This window comes from Anomaloglossus baeobatrachus, chromosome 3 (assembly GCF_048569485.1).
Source record: "Anomaloglossus baeobatrachus isolate aAnoBae1 chromosome 3, aAnoBae1.hap1, whole genome shotgun sequence".
NCBI lineage: Eukaryota > Metazoa > Chordata > Amphibia > Anura > Aromobatidae > Anomaloglossus > Anomaloglossus baeobatrachus.
The window spans coordinates 664,951,233-664,968,017 of NC_134355.1; the positions used below are offsets into that span (position 1 = coordinate 664,951,233).

The 16,785-nt window shown below is 45.4% G+C and overlaps 1 protein-coding gene across 1 annotated transcript in view; it reads right to left on the reverse strand.

Annotated features, from left to right (window-relative positions):
• Positions 1 to 16,785, reverse strand: part of LOC142295733 (cytochrome P450 2K4-like) — a 69,073-nt gene that overhangs the window by 17,469 nt on the left and 34,819 nt on the right. Inside the window, exons 5-6 of the mRNA XM_075338824.1 lie at positions 11,919 to 12,106; positions 1,104 to 1,231 (exon numbers count right to left, since the gene is read on the reverse strand). Coding sequence (XP_075194939.1) covers positions 1,104 to 1,231; positions 11,919 to 12,106 — 316 coding nt within the window. The remainder of the gene's footprint in view (positions 1 to 1,103; positions 1,232 to 11,918; positions 12,107 to 16,785) is intronic.

Below are 16,785 nucleotides of genomic sequence, written 5' to 3' on the forward strand. Positions count from 1 at the left end.
GATCCTTACCAAAATTCATCTTGAATGACCAAACAACTTACTAAATGCAAGAACTGCTTAGCGATGAGAATACAAACTTAAATAAATAACACATATATTGTTCAACACAAGCCTCCTCCTGGATGAGCTCAATTATGGCCTAAACTCCGTGATAGACCTTAGCAACACCTAGGCGTAAGTGAGGTCATTGTAGTCCACACAGAATCCTCAATGGTGAAGAATTAGATGATATAGTCATGGAAACGATGATCCCAAACGGTGATTATGCAGTAACTGTGGCCTGACAGGATTACTATGCTTACGTAAATTAGCTACAGACGCTGACTCAATCTTAAATATTTTGGCGTCAAACTGTTATGAGGTGCGAGCACGGTTAACCACTGCGATGGCACAGTGGGCCTTAATTATCTTACCGACCCGGATCTGCTCTGGACAATATGTCTGAAGTACACAGACGGACGAGAGGCCTCTGCAACAGCTGAGCAGTACTGCTGGTAACTATCTCTTGTCTCCTCGACAGCGTCCTATCAATTTCACAACAGCGTCCTTTCAGCAATCTTCTCCCATCTGGTAAGGATTCGGATACGTATAGGGTCAGCTCTGCTGTTACAGCTCTGGTCAAGATGATAAATTTCTACTTGCAAATATTATTGACTCTCTCTCCTGCACGTCATCTGTCTCTCCGTTCAGTAACTGACAACTGGTCCCAAGATGGCTGCCACGGTACTTCCTGTGATGTACATTTCATTTCAGCTTGTAGCTCCGCTCCCATCTCGAGCTATTGCAGTCTTTCATCTGTGCTGAGGAATAGCGGCCTCTTATGGTTGAATAATGACATTTCCGTCTCTTATAAAGCATTATCACATCATTACTGACAACAAGCAGGTGGTAAACTTACATACAATAACTACAATGTTCACATTTACGCAACACAAATATATACGTCTAAACCATACTTGTGAGGTGATATAGGGGTTGCCATGCACATCTTTAACCAGGTACATATTTCTGGCCATGAACAATAGGGGTTGTTTCACCATCTCACAAATATGAGAACCTTCTAACAAATAGTCAGAAAGCCCATTATAAATCACAGAACTTACTCTGAATTTCAGGCTTCTGCACCATAAATGTAATAGCCCATCTTATAGTGGATGATGTGGTATCTGTTCCAGCCATAAACAGTGATGTTAAAACACTCAAAAGATTATTTTCATGGAAATAAGGGGCACTTTGCACACTGCGACATCGCAGGTGCGATGTCGGTGGGGTCAAATTGAAAATGACGCACTTCCGGCATCGCATGCGACATCGCAGTGTGTAAAGGCTGGATGATACGATTAACGAGCGCAAAAGCGTCGTAATCGTATCATCGGTGCAGCGTCGGCGTAATCCATGATTACGCTGACGCGACGGTCCGATGTTGTTCCTCGCTCCTGCGGCAGCACACATCGCTGTGTGTGAAGTCGCAGGAGCGAGGAACGTCTCCTACCGGCCTCACTGCGGCTTCCGTAGGATGTGCGGAAGGAAGGAGGTGGGCAGGATGTTTACATCCTGCTCATCTCCGCCCCTCCGCTCTGATTGGCTGCCTGCCGTGTGACGTCGCAGTGACGCCGCACGACCCGCCCCCTTAACAAGGAGGCGGGTCGCCGGCCACAGGGACGTCGCACGGCAGGTGAGTGTGTGTGTGAAGCTGGCGTAGCGATAACTTTCGCTACGCCAGCTATCACCACATATCGCTGCTGCGACGGGGGCGGGCACTATCGCACTCGGCATCGCAGCATCGGGCTGCGATGTCGTAGTGTGCAAAGCCCGCCTTAGTGCTGGGATCCAATTTTTCCTAAATAGACAAAGAAATGCATGATGTTCACAATATATAAAATATAATGGAGTTCATTTTGGTAACATTACTCAAATTATAGATAAAAACACACATACATACATACATATACATACATACATCTACATTATATATATAAAACACAATGAAGCCTCTCCTGGCTTAAAGGAAAATATAACATCCACATACCGTGGGCTTCCAGTCCAATTAAGTGTCCATAGTGGATTCTCCACACTCTGGCTCCAGCCAGCGAACACAAGTCACTGTGGTTGCTTCCTGCAGCCTCCAGCCCTCTTCAGCCAGGCTGCAGTATTTTTCCCCAGTCATCACCGGGACTGATTTCCAGGAGTCTCTCTTCAGTCTTCACACAGACTGAGATCTCCAGCACACATCCTCCATGTGCAGCACTCTCAGGCTTCCCCCTGTTTCTAAAACTAACAGTCTCTTAAAACCCAACCGGATACACCCACAGGTGGAGGTATGTGATTCTCCAGCTCTGTCCATCACACTGGTCACAGTTTAAAGGGAACCTAACCCTTAATTACAACCCAAGTTCTGTGGAACTACAAGTCCCACAGTCACACCTTCAGTTCAATATCACAGGGGGATCCTTCTCCACTGCGACCATCCACAACATTGGTGGTCGCTACCTCACATATCTCCCCCCTCTGTTCAAACTTGTAGGGTTGAACATTTGATAACCCACAGGGGCCCTGAGACAGGGCATTAGTGTTACCTTGCCCTACAAGTTGAGAGGGCCCTCTCTGAGAAATTTGAGCTTTAGCTCCTGACAGAAAGTCGGTCATTGTCACCAGACTCGTCTCAGTCAACCTCCTTGTCAGGTACGCCCCCCGGTCAGACCTATCTCTCCATGACTGTCTCCAACGGCTAGTGTAGTAGCGAAAGTCTCTTCCAGTCGAAACTACTGTCTGGTCTGACTCTGAGCTATCTAATCCACTAGAAGGGCTACTGTCTGGGCACCTCAGCACTGAGCGGATAGACGATCTGCTATATCTAGACCATCTGCATTCTCTTTTTGCAGATATACTATGGCTTGTTCTGCCATGGCGTCTTCGGTTGTCATCGCTCTGTTGGTGTGTTCTTTCAAGACCATCCTTCGCTGTAGATACATCACTCCCTTCATCCATTCCTTTGGAGTTTAGAGTAGAGGACTTGGACCATTCAGAGTCTATGCTATAGCCCAAAGTGTAGTTAGGTCTTCCATGACCTTGGTTCCTTTCATTAGAGGACCTACTTTCTGTGCCAACTGAAGCAACACCTTTATCAGGTGGGCAACCCTTCTCCTGGCCCCAGCCTGAAAGCGGTCTCCACCTCATACCCACTTGATGGAGTTGTTCTGCAATATTCTGCCTTTTTAGGGTCAACTGCCTTAGTTCTTCCAGGTAACCCAGGCGGTACTCTAGGAGGACTCGTACATTTTCAACACACTCCTTTGTTCCCACAATGACACATGGAACCATACCGACTTCACAGAGTATCTTGGCTTCATTATGAATATTAATTCTTACTCTCGTCACACCGGACTTGTCAACCATTCTCCTGCATGACTCTTCCATTTCTTCCAATCAGCTTCTTAACCAGTTCTCTGGGCACTTGTGTGACCTCCTCCACAAACTCCAACAACTTCCGAGCTGTCTTGACTGCTCCTGCAGTTTTCCCATAGATTCGGAATGTTCCACTGTTTTTTTCCAATTCAATAGCTGTAATACCTGGAACCTTCCTGGCTTGCTGAATGTTACTTCTCAGCGCTCTTATTGCAAGCCCAATTAATGGTTTCTTCACAACCACCACTTCCTGAAACGCTGCGGTGAGCCGCTTCATATGCTCCAATCGTCTGGTGTCTTCTGCCATCCTTCTAGAGATGAGCCACTTCGTGCAAAGACACTGTAGGTGCATGTCACTCAGAACATCCACCCGCTTCTTTGTGACATCACTTACAGAGTACACCACCAACCGACAAGACTCTGGGGCAAAGTACACTTTACAGGCTCCTACTGCCTGCTGAAATCTCTCATGCACCTTCTCACTGGCACAGGCTTCTCTTAAGTCTTTTGGCACATCTATCAGATAATTGAAGACTGGTCTGCTTCCTTTACTTTCAAGGACACTAGACTGTTCCTGAGGTCTCTTGCCTCCTTCTATATTCTTCACCAAAGGCTTCACCTTTTGAGTTACACCCTCCTCGGGCTCAGCCCCAGCCTCAGAGCCTTTGGGTTTCAGGCTCTTAGCTGAGTCAATCTTCTTGTCTGCGGTCTTGGTCTTACCCACTGAGTCAGTCAGGCTCTCAGCTTCTGATGAGACCTCACGTCCAGACCTCACCTCTTCCTCAGAAGCTCTTTCCACTTTTACAGCACCAGCCGTGTCTTGGGACTTCACTGCATTCCCTCCAACTTCCTCTTGGGTCTCTGCAGTGTCACCCTCTGCCCTCGCTTGGGAGTTCACAAGATCGCCTTCTACCAGGGTGTCACACCCTTCACCACAGTACTCTCCTCCTCTTAGAGCTTTGGGGCTGTATTCACTGTTATCCACCCTAGCACTAGATAGTTCACCGGTCTGCTCACTATGACCTTTGTGGATTTTTCTTCCACCAACACTCTCTAGGAGGTCATCTGTTACAGTACTTTCCAGGATTTGATATCCTATAGTGCTTACACTCAACAGACCATCAGCATCACACTGGGAAGTCATAGGGGACACCACCAGTACTTCCTTGGTCGGCTCCTTTTCTGCGTTTTCACCCTGCTGATTTCTGTTGTTACAATGTGTCAGTTCCAGCTCAGACTCATCTTTCTTTGGAATGATTTTGCTGTCCGACTCTACATTAGCGGTTGCTATTGGCAACGTGCCTTTCTCAACCTTCTGTGCACACTCAGATTCTGGAAGGGAATCCACACTTTGGGCAGAAATACACGACACTGTCTCTATCTGGACCATATTGTCAGAGGTTGTAGCTTGCTCCGCCCCTCTGCGCCTCTTGCGCCTTCGGCGACGGGAGGTTTTCCCCTCTTTGCTCATCAGTACGTCACTGTACTCATTTGTCACTTTAGTAAAGTCAGTGTCTTTACTGGAGTCATCGTCAGTCCCCCTGGTGCCCTGGACTAACAAGCCCCCACTTAACCAAGTGTTGAACCCCCTGTCTGGAGCTCTCCCGTTTTTAAAGGTCACACTATCCTTTGTTACTGTAAACGTCATATCCCTAAGGGGGGCACGTCCATTGGTGCCACTATACCTTCGGATTTGCAATGCTCCACCCCTTTTTGTGCCACCATCGTTCTCTGGGATCCCGCCCCCTTTTGGGTAACCACCCCTTTCTGGGACTCCACTACCTTTTGGGGTTTCTGTGGCTTCCTTGCAGTGTCTTTAGACCCCAGTTCACACAGTTCCCCTTTATCTCGCTGGGCACCCTGTGTTCGTACTGGCCCCAGAAGGGAGTTCATCAACTGGTCCACTGCTGCCACATCGGTGCGCACTGACGGCTCCTGCTGTCCACGCACAAGGAACTGGTACAGCTCCTCCATAGCATCCATTTGTGCACCCTCCATGCTGAAACAAGAAAACAAACAGGAGGGGCGCTCCAATGGGTAATACCCGGTGGTTTAAAGAGGGGGGAGGGGGTTAGAGAACCACTAACCTTTCCAGGTTGTACCGCCCGTACAACCAGGATCTCCAGCCTGTGGTGTATCACTGCTCACCAAACAGGGCCCCGCAATTCCGGGTTGGCCTGGAACCTCCAGTCACTGGTCTCTCACCACTGCAGCACAGAACCCCGCAGACCCGCAGATTCACCGCCAGCAGCTGGAGTACGCTGTCCCTGTTCGTGGACCCACCGATCAACCGCCAGCTGCTTGAGTGCGCCAACACGATTTTCGTGGACCCGCCGATCCACTGCAGACAGCTTCGAAGATTGTTTTCGTGGACCCACCAATCCACAGGCAACACTTCCTTGCAGTGTGTAGACAGCAGAAAAAAAAAAAACCTTCGTGGACCCGGCTGATCCACAGGAACAACACCTCTGCAGTTGCTAGACGTGCTGCTTGGATTGCTGCCCGCTATCTAGCACCATATGTGAACATTGCTTACCGCAACCCGGGGGTTTTACTCGCTTGCAGCGGTGCAGGGTAGCTTAGGCATACACAGGCAACACAGTCTCTCTAAAAAATGCAGCAGTTTATTAGTAACCAACATAAACTGCCCTTCCAAAACACAATGAAGCCTCTCCTGGCTTAAAGGAAAATATAACATCCACATACCGTGGGCTTCCTGTCCAATTAAGTGTCCATAGTGGATTCTCCACACTCTGGCTCCAGCCAGCGAACACAAGTCACTGTGGTTGCTTCCTGCAGCCTCCAGCCCTCTCCAGCCAGGCTGCAGTATTTTTCCCCAGTCATCACCGGGACTGTTTTCCAGGAGTCGCTCTTCAGTCTTCACACAGACTGAGATCTCCAGCACACATCCTCCATGTGCAGCACTCTCAGGCTTCCCCCTGTTTCTAAAACTAACAGTCTCTTAAAACCCAACCGGATACACCCACAGGTAGAGGTATGTGATTCTCCAGCTCTGTCAATCACACTGGTCACAGTTTAAAGGGAACCTAACCCTTAATTACAACCCAAGTTCTGTGGAACTACAAGTCCCACAGTCACACCTTCAGTTCAATATCACAGGGGGATCCTTCTCCACTGCGACCATCCACAACATTGGTGGTCGCTACCTCACAATATATATATATATATATATATATAGTATAAAGTATTGGCACCCCTGCAATTCTGTCAGATAATGCTCAGTTTCTTCTTGAAAATGCTTGCAATCAAAAATTCTTTGGTATTATTATCTTCATTTTATTTGTCTTCAAATTTTTGAAAAAAAATAAAAAAAAATGTCATAAACACAAATTGGATATAATTCCCCACCAAACATAAAAAAGGCGGTGGACAAAAGTATTGGCGCTGTTTGAAAAATCATGTGATGCTTCTCTAATTTGTGTAATTAACAGCGCCTGTAACTTACCTGTGGCACCTAACAGGTGCTGGCAATAATAAATCACACTTGCAGCCAGTTCACATGGATTAAAGTTGACTCAACCTCTGTCCTGTGTCCTTGTGTGTACCACATTGAGCATGGAGAAAAGAAAGAAGACCAAAGAACTGTCTGAGGACTTGAGAATCCAAATTGTGAGGAAGCATGAGCAATCTCAAGGCTACAAGTCCATCTCCAAAGACCTGAAACTTCCTGTGACTACGGTGCGCAGTGTCATCAAGAAGTTTACAGCCCATGGCACTGTGGCTAACCTCCCTAGATGTGGAAGGAAAAGAAAAATTGACGAGAGATTTCAACGCAAGATTGTGCGGATGGTGGATAAAGAACCTCGACTAACATCCAAACAAGTTCAAGCTGCCCTGCAGTCCGAGGGTACAACAGTGTCAACCCGTACTATCCGTCAGTGTCTGAATGAAAAGGGACTGTGTGGTAGGATACCCAGGAAGACCCCACTTCTTACCCCAAGCCATAAAAAAGCCAGGCTGGAGTTCGCCAAAACTTACCTGAGAAAGCCTAAAACGTTTTTGAAGAATGTTCTCTGGTCAGATGAGACAAAAGTAGAGCTTTTTGGGAAAAGCCATCAACATAGAGTTTACAGGAAAAAAAAAAAAGAGGAATTCAAAGAAAAGAACACGGTCCCTACAGTCAAACATGGCAGAGGTTCCCTGATGTTTTGGGGTTGCTTTGCTGTCTCTGGCACTGGACTGCTTGACCATGTGCATAACATTATGAAGTCTGAAGACTACCAACAAATTTTGCAGCATAATGTAGTGCCCAGTGGGAGAAAGCTGGGTCTCCCTCAATGGTCATGGGTCTTCCAGCAGGACAATGACCCAAAACACACTTCAAAAAGCACTAAAAAATGGTTTGAGAGAAAGCACTGGAGACTACTAAAGTGGCCAGCAATGAGTCCAGACCTGAACCCCATAGAACACCTGTGGAGAGATCTGAAAATGGCAGTTTGGAGAAGGCCCCCTTCAAATCTCAGGGACCTGGAGCAATTTGCCAAAGAAGAATGGTCTAAAATTCCAAAAGAGCATTGTAAGAAACTCATTGATGGTGACCGGAAGCAGTTGTTTGCAGTATTTTGGCTAAAGGTTGTGCAACCAAGTATTAGGCTAAGGCGGGCTTTGCACACTACGACATCGCAGGTGCGATGTCGGTGGGGTCAAATTGAAAGTGACGCACTTCCGGCATCGCATGCGACATCGTAGTGTGTAAAGGCTCGATGATACGATTAACGAGCGCAAAAGCGTCGTAATCGTATCATCGGTGCAGCGTCGGCGTAATCCATAATTACGCTGACGCGACGGTCCGATGTTGTTCCTCGCTCCTGCGGCAGCACACGTCGCTGTGTGTGAAGTCGCAGGAGCGAGGAACATCTCCTACCGGCGTCACCGCGGCTTCCGTAGGATATACGGAAGGAAGGAGGTGGGCGGGATGTTTACATCCCGCTCATCTCCGCCCCTCCGCTCCTATTGGCCGCCTGCCATGTGACGTCGCAGTGACGCCGCACGACCCGCCCAATTAATAAGGAGGTGGGTCGCCGGCCAGAACGACGGTCGCAGGACAGGTGAGTCCATGTGAAGCTGCCGTAGCGATAATGTTCGCTACGGCAGCTATCACAAGGATATCGCTGCTGCGACGGGGGCGGGGACTATCGCGTGTGACATCGCAGCATCGGCTTGCGATGTTGCAACGTGCAAAGCCCGCCTAAGGGTGCCAATACTTTTGTCTGGCCCATTTTTGGAGTTGTGTGAAATGATTTGATTTTTGTTTCATTCTGTTTTGTGTTTTTTCATTGCAAGCAAAATAAATGAAGATAATAATACCAAAGAATTTGTGACTGCAACCATTTTCAAGAAGAAACTGGGTATTATCTGACAGAATTGCAGGGGTGCTAATACTTTTGGCCAGCACTGTGTGTGTATATATATATATATATATATATATATATATATATATATATATATATATATATATATATATATATATATATATATTAGCGTGTTCCATATTTCCAAAGAGTTAAGATTTCCATGTGACTTTGCTTGAATCCTCGGTCCAACTCATCTAAAAGGTCCATGTTAAAAAAATTTAGCAAAATTGATTCATATTTAGGGGTTGCACACTTTGATCATTTTTATCTGAGAGTACTGAATCCAGATTTTCCGAAGGTTCCAAAATCAGTGGAATTCAGTTGATAAGAAGTCCTATTCTACGATGTTAGATGAAGAAAATCCCATTCAAGGTTTTCTAGAAGAACAACGTGTGAAAATGGTGGACTACCTGCACAATGTCTTGAAAGATGGCAGTCATCCAAGAGAAGATTACAAAGAGCTATTACAACTATCACTTTTATATCTTGGAGGTTGGGTTGAAAACGGTTTCATATTTAGGGTTCCAGGGGCTCTGAATGAAGCAAGGTGGATGGCAAAAGCCAGATATGTACTCAAAATTGTGCTATTCACTAAACAATTGCATATTTCTAATACCGAATTGAAAGGAATAAGAAAAGTAGGACGTTTTGTTTGTCTAATAGATGTCCGCTTTTGGCACGAGGCAGTTGTAAGTCGATGGGCTCCAAAGAATGATTTGGATATGCTACAGCATTTGCAATATTATCCACATAAAGATGTCAGAGAAAGTGCCCTCACAGTGGTAAGAGACACCTTTGGTATCTGTCAGAAACTAGCATAGGATTGGCATTTTTGGATGAACGTATCGGTCAGGCTGAGAAGGATAAGAGGTTTGAAAATTTAAGAATGAAACCTGCAAAGAAAAAGGAACTGAAACGGTTGGAAGGTAAAAACCTAGTATTTGAAGGAAAAGACATCAGCGATTTTGTTACAAGTAAAACAAAGACCTTCTTTGAATTGTTTGGGATTCATGATGTAGAGAATATTGCAGTGATACATTAAGAAGCTCCGTCAATGCTCTTAAAGTGGTGAATGACACTGTGGAAAGGGGCATTGTGTGACGCCCTGGCCTATCAGGTCGTCATAGGGTATTGTGCAACCTGCCCTTCTGCACGGTATCCATATTCTCCTTGGTTATGGATCCCTGTCCTTTGGTGTTGCTAAGATCAGAGCCAGTCAAAACCCTAGGAACACTTTGCACCACACCCACCAGACACACCATTGGGGGGCCTAAAGGGAATAGGGCCACCCACTTGGGGGGTTGGTAAGGGAAGTGAGAAGTGTGAGAAGAGAGAAGGAAAGTGAAGGAGGAAGAGTGTGGAGTGGTGTCTCTCGAAGGGAAAGGTCACCGTTGTGGAGCCAGGCTCCTTGAGACTACTAGGTGGCAGACGTTGGTCTGGGCCTGGTAGGAGCTGGAACCCCAGTCGCAGGGGATCATGTCAAGGGGCCGGATCTGCTGAGGAGGGCAGTCGGCGGGCAGGGGCCAGGGCACGACGGGGTACGTGGATCCTAGGCCGGAAAGTAGCTTCAAGCTTCCTGGTAATTTACCCGACGAGGGTGATGTCTTCAACATTCATCCCTCACCCGCTACAAAATCGGGGTACTAGCACAATGAGGGGATAGGACTTTCCCAAAACACAGTCCAGAAAATCCCAAGCGTGAACCCTGAGAGCAAGCTCACTCCGTTAGCCATACGAGTGAGCGGGACCCGACTAGTTTCACACTACAGGGTCAAAATAGTGAAGAAGGGGCCACTGAAAGATCACAGGCTAACAAGCTAAAAGGGCACGGATCCAAGCGTGCTCCCTCCTTGCTGCAACGGTGCTCAGAACTCTGGTTTACAAGCTGTCGGTGTCAGTATTATTGGACTGAGTGAGTACGCAGAAACCCTTTCCTCTCCCAATGGCACCCCTTCGCTACCATCACCGGGCCCCGGGGCAAACCCCCCTACCCACGGAGGGGTCAAACACCTTGCTGCCATACCACCGCGACCGTGCGCTACCAACAGCAGCGGTGGTAATCCATCTTACCACACACCATGGGTGGCATCACGAACTCCTAACCTCCCTGTACATATCCCCCCTTTTACATTTGGGTGTCCGTGCAGCTCCCCCGCTCCGGAGACCCCTCGAGCCACCGCGGTTCTGGATCCGAGCGGCTCGGCCGCTGGCACGGGGGCGGTACAATTGCTCAGATAAAGATGTTTAATAATTCAAACAGAGATGAACAATAGAAACAGATCTTGCTAAGAGTTGTCAAGTATCATAGAAAAGCCGTCACCAAGCGAACAAAAGAAGGAGTTGCATCTTTCACAGCACATTAGTGTAATTCATTTAATACATATGATACTGCCTATCAATGTTACGTATCAATGGTAAGTTTTTAATTGTTTGAATTTCTAATAAAAAATACTTAACATTGAAATTTGACATTCTAATTTTTACCATACAAAATGAAACACGCTTTTATATAAATAAATATATATATATATATATATATATATATATATATATATAAAATCTCCGTGTCATCCCTCCATTGTTTTTGCTCTCCCCCATTGTCCTTATGTTTCCTCTCCGTGTACTGACCTCAGCTTGCCCTCTGATTTTGCCTGTTTCTCCCCCTATCTTGACGAGACCTCCTGTGCACCAACCCCAGCTTGTGTGATTCCAATCTCTGCATCCTGCTTAGATCTTTGTGTCTTCCCTGACTGCTTCTACTTTGGCGCCACCTTGTATACTATCCACAAACTGCAGCAGAGTCATCATCACGCGTATGTGAGCAAATCTGTTAGCAGGCTGCAGTTCCCAGCACCACCAATTGGTGGCCATATATACACAAATAACATAAACATTTCCCAAAAGAGTATCACAAAGTCATATTTTTATAATCCAGTCATGTCACATCACTCAACTGAAGATACAGTAAGTTGAGCCAAGAACAAAAGTTATCAAGGACACTAGATAAGGCAAGACCCATACCTGCTGTGCTGCCATCATGTGATCATTAAGGTGCAAAAAATATCTAAACAAGGAGTTAAAAAAAAAGATCTTCTAAACAGATCAAACACATATTTATTTCTAAGGCTGATTCTTTACACATTTTTTTTTACCTGTTCCTGTTTAATAAGAAATGCATCAATATATCCGCGCTGGTCATCTTTGTCCAGTGTCTTAAGATGTTCCACAAACTTATCATTGAAAAAAGTGTGCAGCTCCCGAATGTTTTTCATTATTTTTATGTGGACATTTGTGAAGTATTGATATCCTGGTAAAAAATTGTACATCTGCAAAAGGATGAAGATTAGAATATTTAACATGAGAAAATGTGATGACGTACAGTATATATACAGGGTGGGCCATTTATATGGATACACCTAAATAAAATGGGAATGGTTGGTAATATCAACTGAATGGCCACCAAGGTCTCCCGATCTGTCCCTCTTAAGGCTACTTTACACACTGCGATATCATTACCGATATCGCTAGCGTGCGTTCCCGCCCCCATCGGTTGTGTGTCATGGGCAAATCGCTGCCCGTGGTGCACAACATTGTCCGGACCCGTCACACTACTTACCTGCCTAGCGACGTTGCTGTGTCCGGCGATCCACCTCCTTTCTAAGGGGACCGTTCGTTCGGAGTCACAGCAACGTCACTAAGCGGCCGCCCAATAGAAGCGGAGGGGCGGAGATGAGCAGGACGTAACATCCCGCCCACCTTCTTCCTTCCTCATTGCCGGTGGGCGCAGGTAAGGAGAGGTTCCTCGTTCCTGCGGTGTCACACGTAGCGATGTGTGCTGACGCAGGAACGATGAACTACATCGTACACGCTGCAGCAGCGATATTTGAGAATGGACCCCCATGTCACCGATTAGCGATTTTGAATGTTTTCGCAACGATTCAAAATCGCTCATAGGTGTCACACGCAATGACATCGCTAACACAGCCGGATGTGCATCATAAATTCCGTGACCTTAACGACATCGCTTTAGTGATATCGTAGCATGTAAAGCGGCCTTTAGACTTTTATCTTTAGGGTCATCTGAAGGCAATTGTCTATTCTGTGAAGATACAAGATGTGCAGCATCTGAAAGAACGGATACTGGAATTGTAAATAACTAATAAACAAATAAAATTTACATTAAAACTAAGCACACCATTGTTTTTCTTGTGAAATTCTCAATAAGTATGATGTGTTACAAGCCCCTCTTCCCACTGTAAAAAATAAAATTGGATCCAAAATGGCCGACTTCAAAATGGCCGCCATGGTCACCATCCATCAGGAAACGTTTCCCCCTTCAAGCCACAAACAGGAAGTTGATATCACCAACCATTTCCATTTTAATAAGGTGTATCCTTATAAATGGCCCACCCTGTAGTATTCATAGTATCAGAAAAGCTGGTAAAAATATTTAAAATACTTTCCAGATGACTGTCTTCCAGGTCTAGTGGCCAATGGGCAAAATACATCAACCCCTTCAACCCCTTGCGAATTTCCATTTTTTCCTCTTCTTTTAAGGCCATAACTTTTAGATTTTCCCATCCATATAGCCACATGAGGTCTTGATTTTTTTGTCATTTTGAATGACACCATTCATTCTATCATGTGATGCACTGGAAAACTTGAAAAAAATTCCAAGTGCTTTTTACTGATACCATTTTCTGGTAGATACGTTGTTTTGATCGCCTATTACAACGTTGTGGCTGACAAATTGAACTTAATTCTGGTGTTTTTATTTTTTTTTTATTATGCTATTTTTCAAATGGATTAATTTATTTTAGGTTTTGATAGATCAGACGTTTGCAAACATAGTGATACCAAATATGTGTATTTTTTAATTGTTGTGTTTTTTAATGGGTCAAAAGTTGGGTGAATAGAACTTTTATATTTTTTTATTTTTGTTTCAAATTTTTAAAAACTTTTTCATTTTTTTAATTGTATTTAATAGTCCTCTTAGGTGACTTGAAACTGAGATTATCTGATCACTTGTGCTGTACATAGCAATGCATGAGCACTGCAATGTATAGCAGAAATCATGATTTCTTAGCCAAGGTCTGGCGTTCACAGAGGCATCATAATGGCAGTTATGCAGGTTATCAGGAAACTCCTGGCTATGAACTCATTGGCACCCCGCAAACACGACACGGGCATGCCAAGGGATAGGAGGCATGACCTGTCCGCCTGCCAGCATGTGTTAAATTCCATTGTCAGAAATTAATAGTTGTGTTTAATTGGTTAACAGCTGCACTGTAAAGCCTGCTTTACACGTTACGATTAAGCATACGATATCGTTTGCGATCGTAACCGCCCCCATCGTATGTGCGGAACGTTCAATTTGTTGAACGTTTCACACAAACAATTATTTGCCGTCACACGTACTTACCCTTCCATACGACCTTGATGTGGGTGGCGAACATCCACTTCCTGGAGTGGGAGGGACATTCGGCGTCACATCGAAGTCACGCGGCAGCTGGCCAATAGAAGCGGAGGGGCGGAGATGAGCGGGATGTAAACATCCTGCCCACCTCCTTCCTTCCGCATTGCCGGCGGGAGCCGCGGGACGCAGGTAAGATCTGTTCATCGTTCCCGGGGTGTCACACACTGCGATGTGTGCTACCCCGGGTACGATGAACAATCTGACGTTCAATTTTTAGCAATTGAACGACGTGCATGCGATGAACGTTTTAACATTCAATCGCACGTAGCTGTCACACGCTACAATATAACTTACGATGCCGGATGTGCGTCACTTACGATGTGACCCTGCCGACGCATCGTAAGATATATTGTAGCGTGTAAAGCCCGCTTTAAAGGAACACAATAGCTGTTTAAATCAGCCATCATGTGGGGGAATGATGTACGCTTGACGATTGAGCTTACATCAAATGCAAGAACATGACTTTTGAGGTACCAGGAAATCAAGGGTTATGAAGTAGTTAAAGCACCTCTCGAGCATTTTATTTATTTCACAGCTGGAGTGGAGCTTCTAATCTAAAGGTTACGTTACACACAGCGACGTATCTAACGATTTATCTCCGGGGTCATGGATTCCGTGACGCACATCCGGCATCGTTAGCGGCGTCATTGCGTGTGACACCAACGAACGAGCGTTGACCATGGAAAATACTCACCAAATCGTCCATCGTTGACACGTCATTCATTTTCAAAAAATAGTTGATTGTGGAGGACGCAGGTTGTTCATCGTTTCCGAGGCAGCAAACATCATTCCGTGTGACACCTCGGGACCGACGAACTGCAGCTTACCTGCGTCCACCGGAAGAAGGTGGGCGGGATGTTACGTCCCGCTCATCTCCGCCCCTCCACTTCTATTGAGCGGCCGCTGAGTGACGTCGCTGTGACGCCGAACGTACCTCCCCTTTAGGAAGAGGATGTTTGCCACCCACAGCAACGTCGTTTGGAAGGTAAGTACGTGTGACGGGGGTTAACAACTTTGTGCACCATGGGCAACAAATTGCCCTTAACGCACAAACGATGGGGGCGGGTGCGATCGCATATGCGATCGCACGATAAGTCAACGCTTGTGACGGGGCCTTAAGTTCCCTGCACTTAGGCCAGTGTCACACTTGCGAGTGCCTCACAACATGAGTAAGACGTGCTGTTGAAATGCATAGTTTTGAGACGCTGAATATTTCTTAGCTGTATGTCTCCTGAATCTTTTAATTTTTGAATAAAGAAGGAATATTTTATATACCTTGGAGGACCGTGCTGGATTTTTTCATATTTTTTGGATTACCACTATATTGGCTGCCTCACCTTCCGCGCACAGTCCAGGGAACGAGGAGGAAACATACAGCAGTCAGTGAGCTGAATGTTCTTACTCTATTGAATTTATTATAAAATTTCCAGTTTTACTCAAATTAGTTGATGCACAAATGAGTACACCCCATATCAAATACTACTAAATTTAACATTTTGCATTGTCACGGTCAGAATGACGATGATGATGAGACTCAAAGGATCTCTCGATATCCGGCTGCTGTTTCTAATTAAAAATGTCATGTGTGCACACGAGAATGAAAAATAACTGGACAGCAAGTCAGTTACATCTATCTCCATGACTGGCTCTTGACCAAGTGTGTTTTTTATTGTTTGAAAGAAACCCTAGACCGAGCAGTAAGGGGGTGTAAACAAAAGTTTTAGTCCAATCAAGTATCGCAGGGCAGGGCTTCATGACGTAGAGAGATCTACACATCCTCCTTGGATTGGTCAGTCCAGGCTCCAGGAATTTCTTTTGTCCATCTGTCTTGGGTGTAGAACAGGAAATAGCAGCCATCTTCAAGCTATACATATATATATATATATATATATATATATATATATATATATATATATATATATATATATATATATATATATCCTAGTATATACTGAGTCTAAGGAAAATACACTGAATATGCAATATACATATATATATGTTAGTAAGAAACAAAAACATTCACAAATATGTGTTAGTTCACATCTACTGAACTATATAACTGAGTCTATGAAATGGCTGAATTAAGTATTTTTGGATACTCAATTCTTTATCCTCAACAGTCCCCCCTAAAGACTTACTTCTGCCATTTCTGAATTCTAAGGGTACTGTGTTCCCTTAGGAAGAGAGGTAGAAAGATCTGTTGGAAAACCTGCCTAACTGAACGTTGAGGCATGGGCGGAAAGGGGAAAGGGGTTTTCTTCACCGGTTTGAGACCAAGGACTCCTAGGCGAGTCCTCACCCTTTGTAGTTGGACTTTCCAATGTCTCAAGGTTCTCTAAGTCCTCTCTTCTAACTGTTCTGGCAATGCTGGTCTAAGACTGTACAGGGTTTTCCGAAAAGGATAAGTATGAGCAGGACGCTCAGTGCAGCTCTGGTTGATTAACCCTTCTACAATGCGAGGTGTGGATCCATAGATTTTTCTGTGGTTGGATCAGCTCCTCTAGTGTTGACTCATAGCTCTTTCTCGCT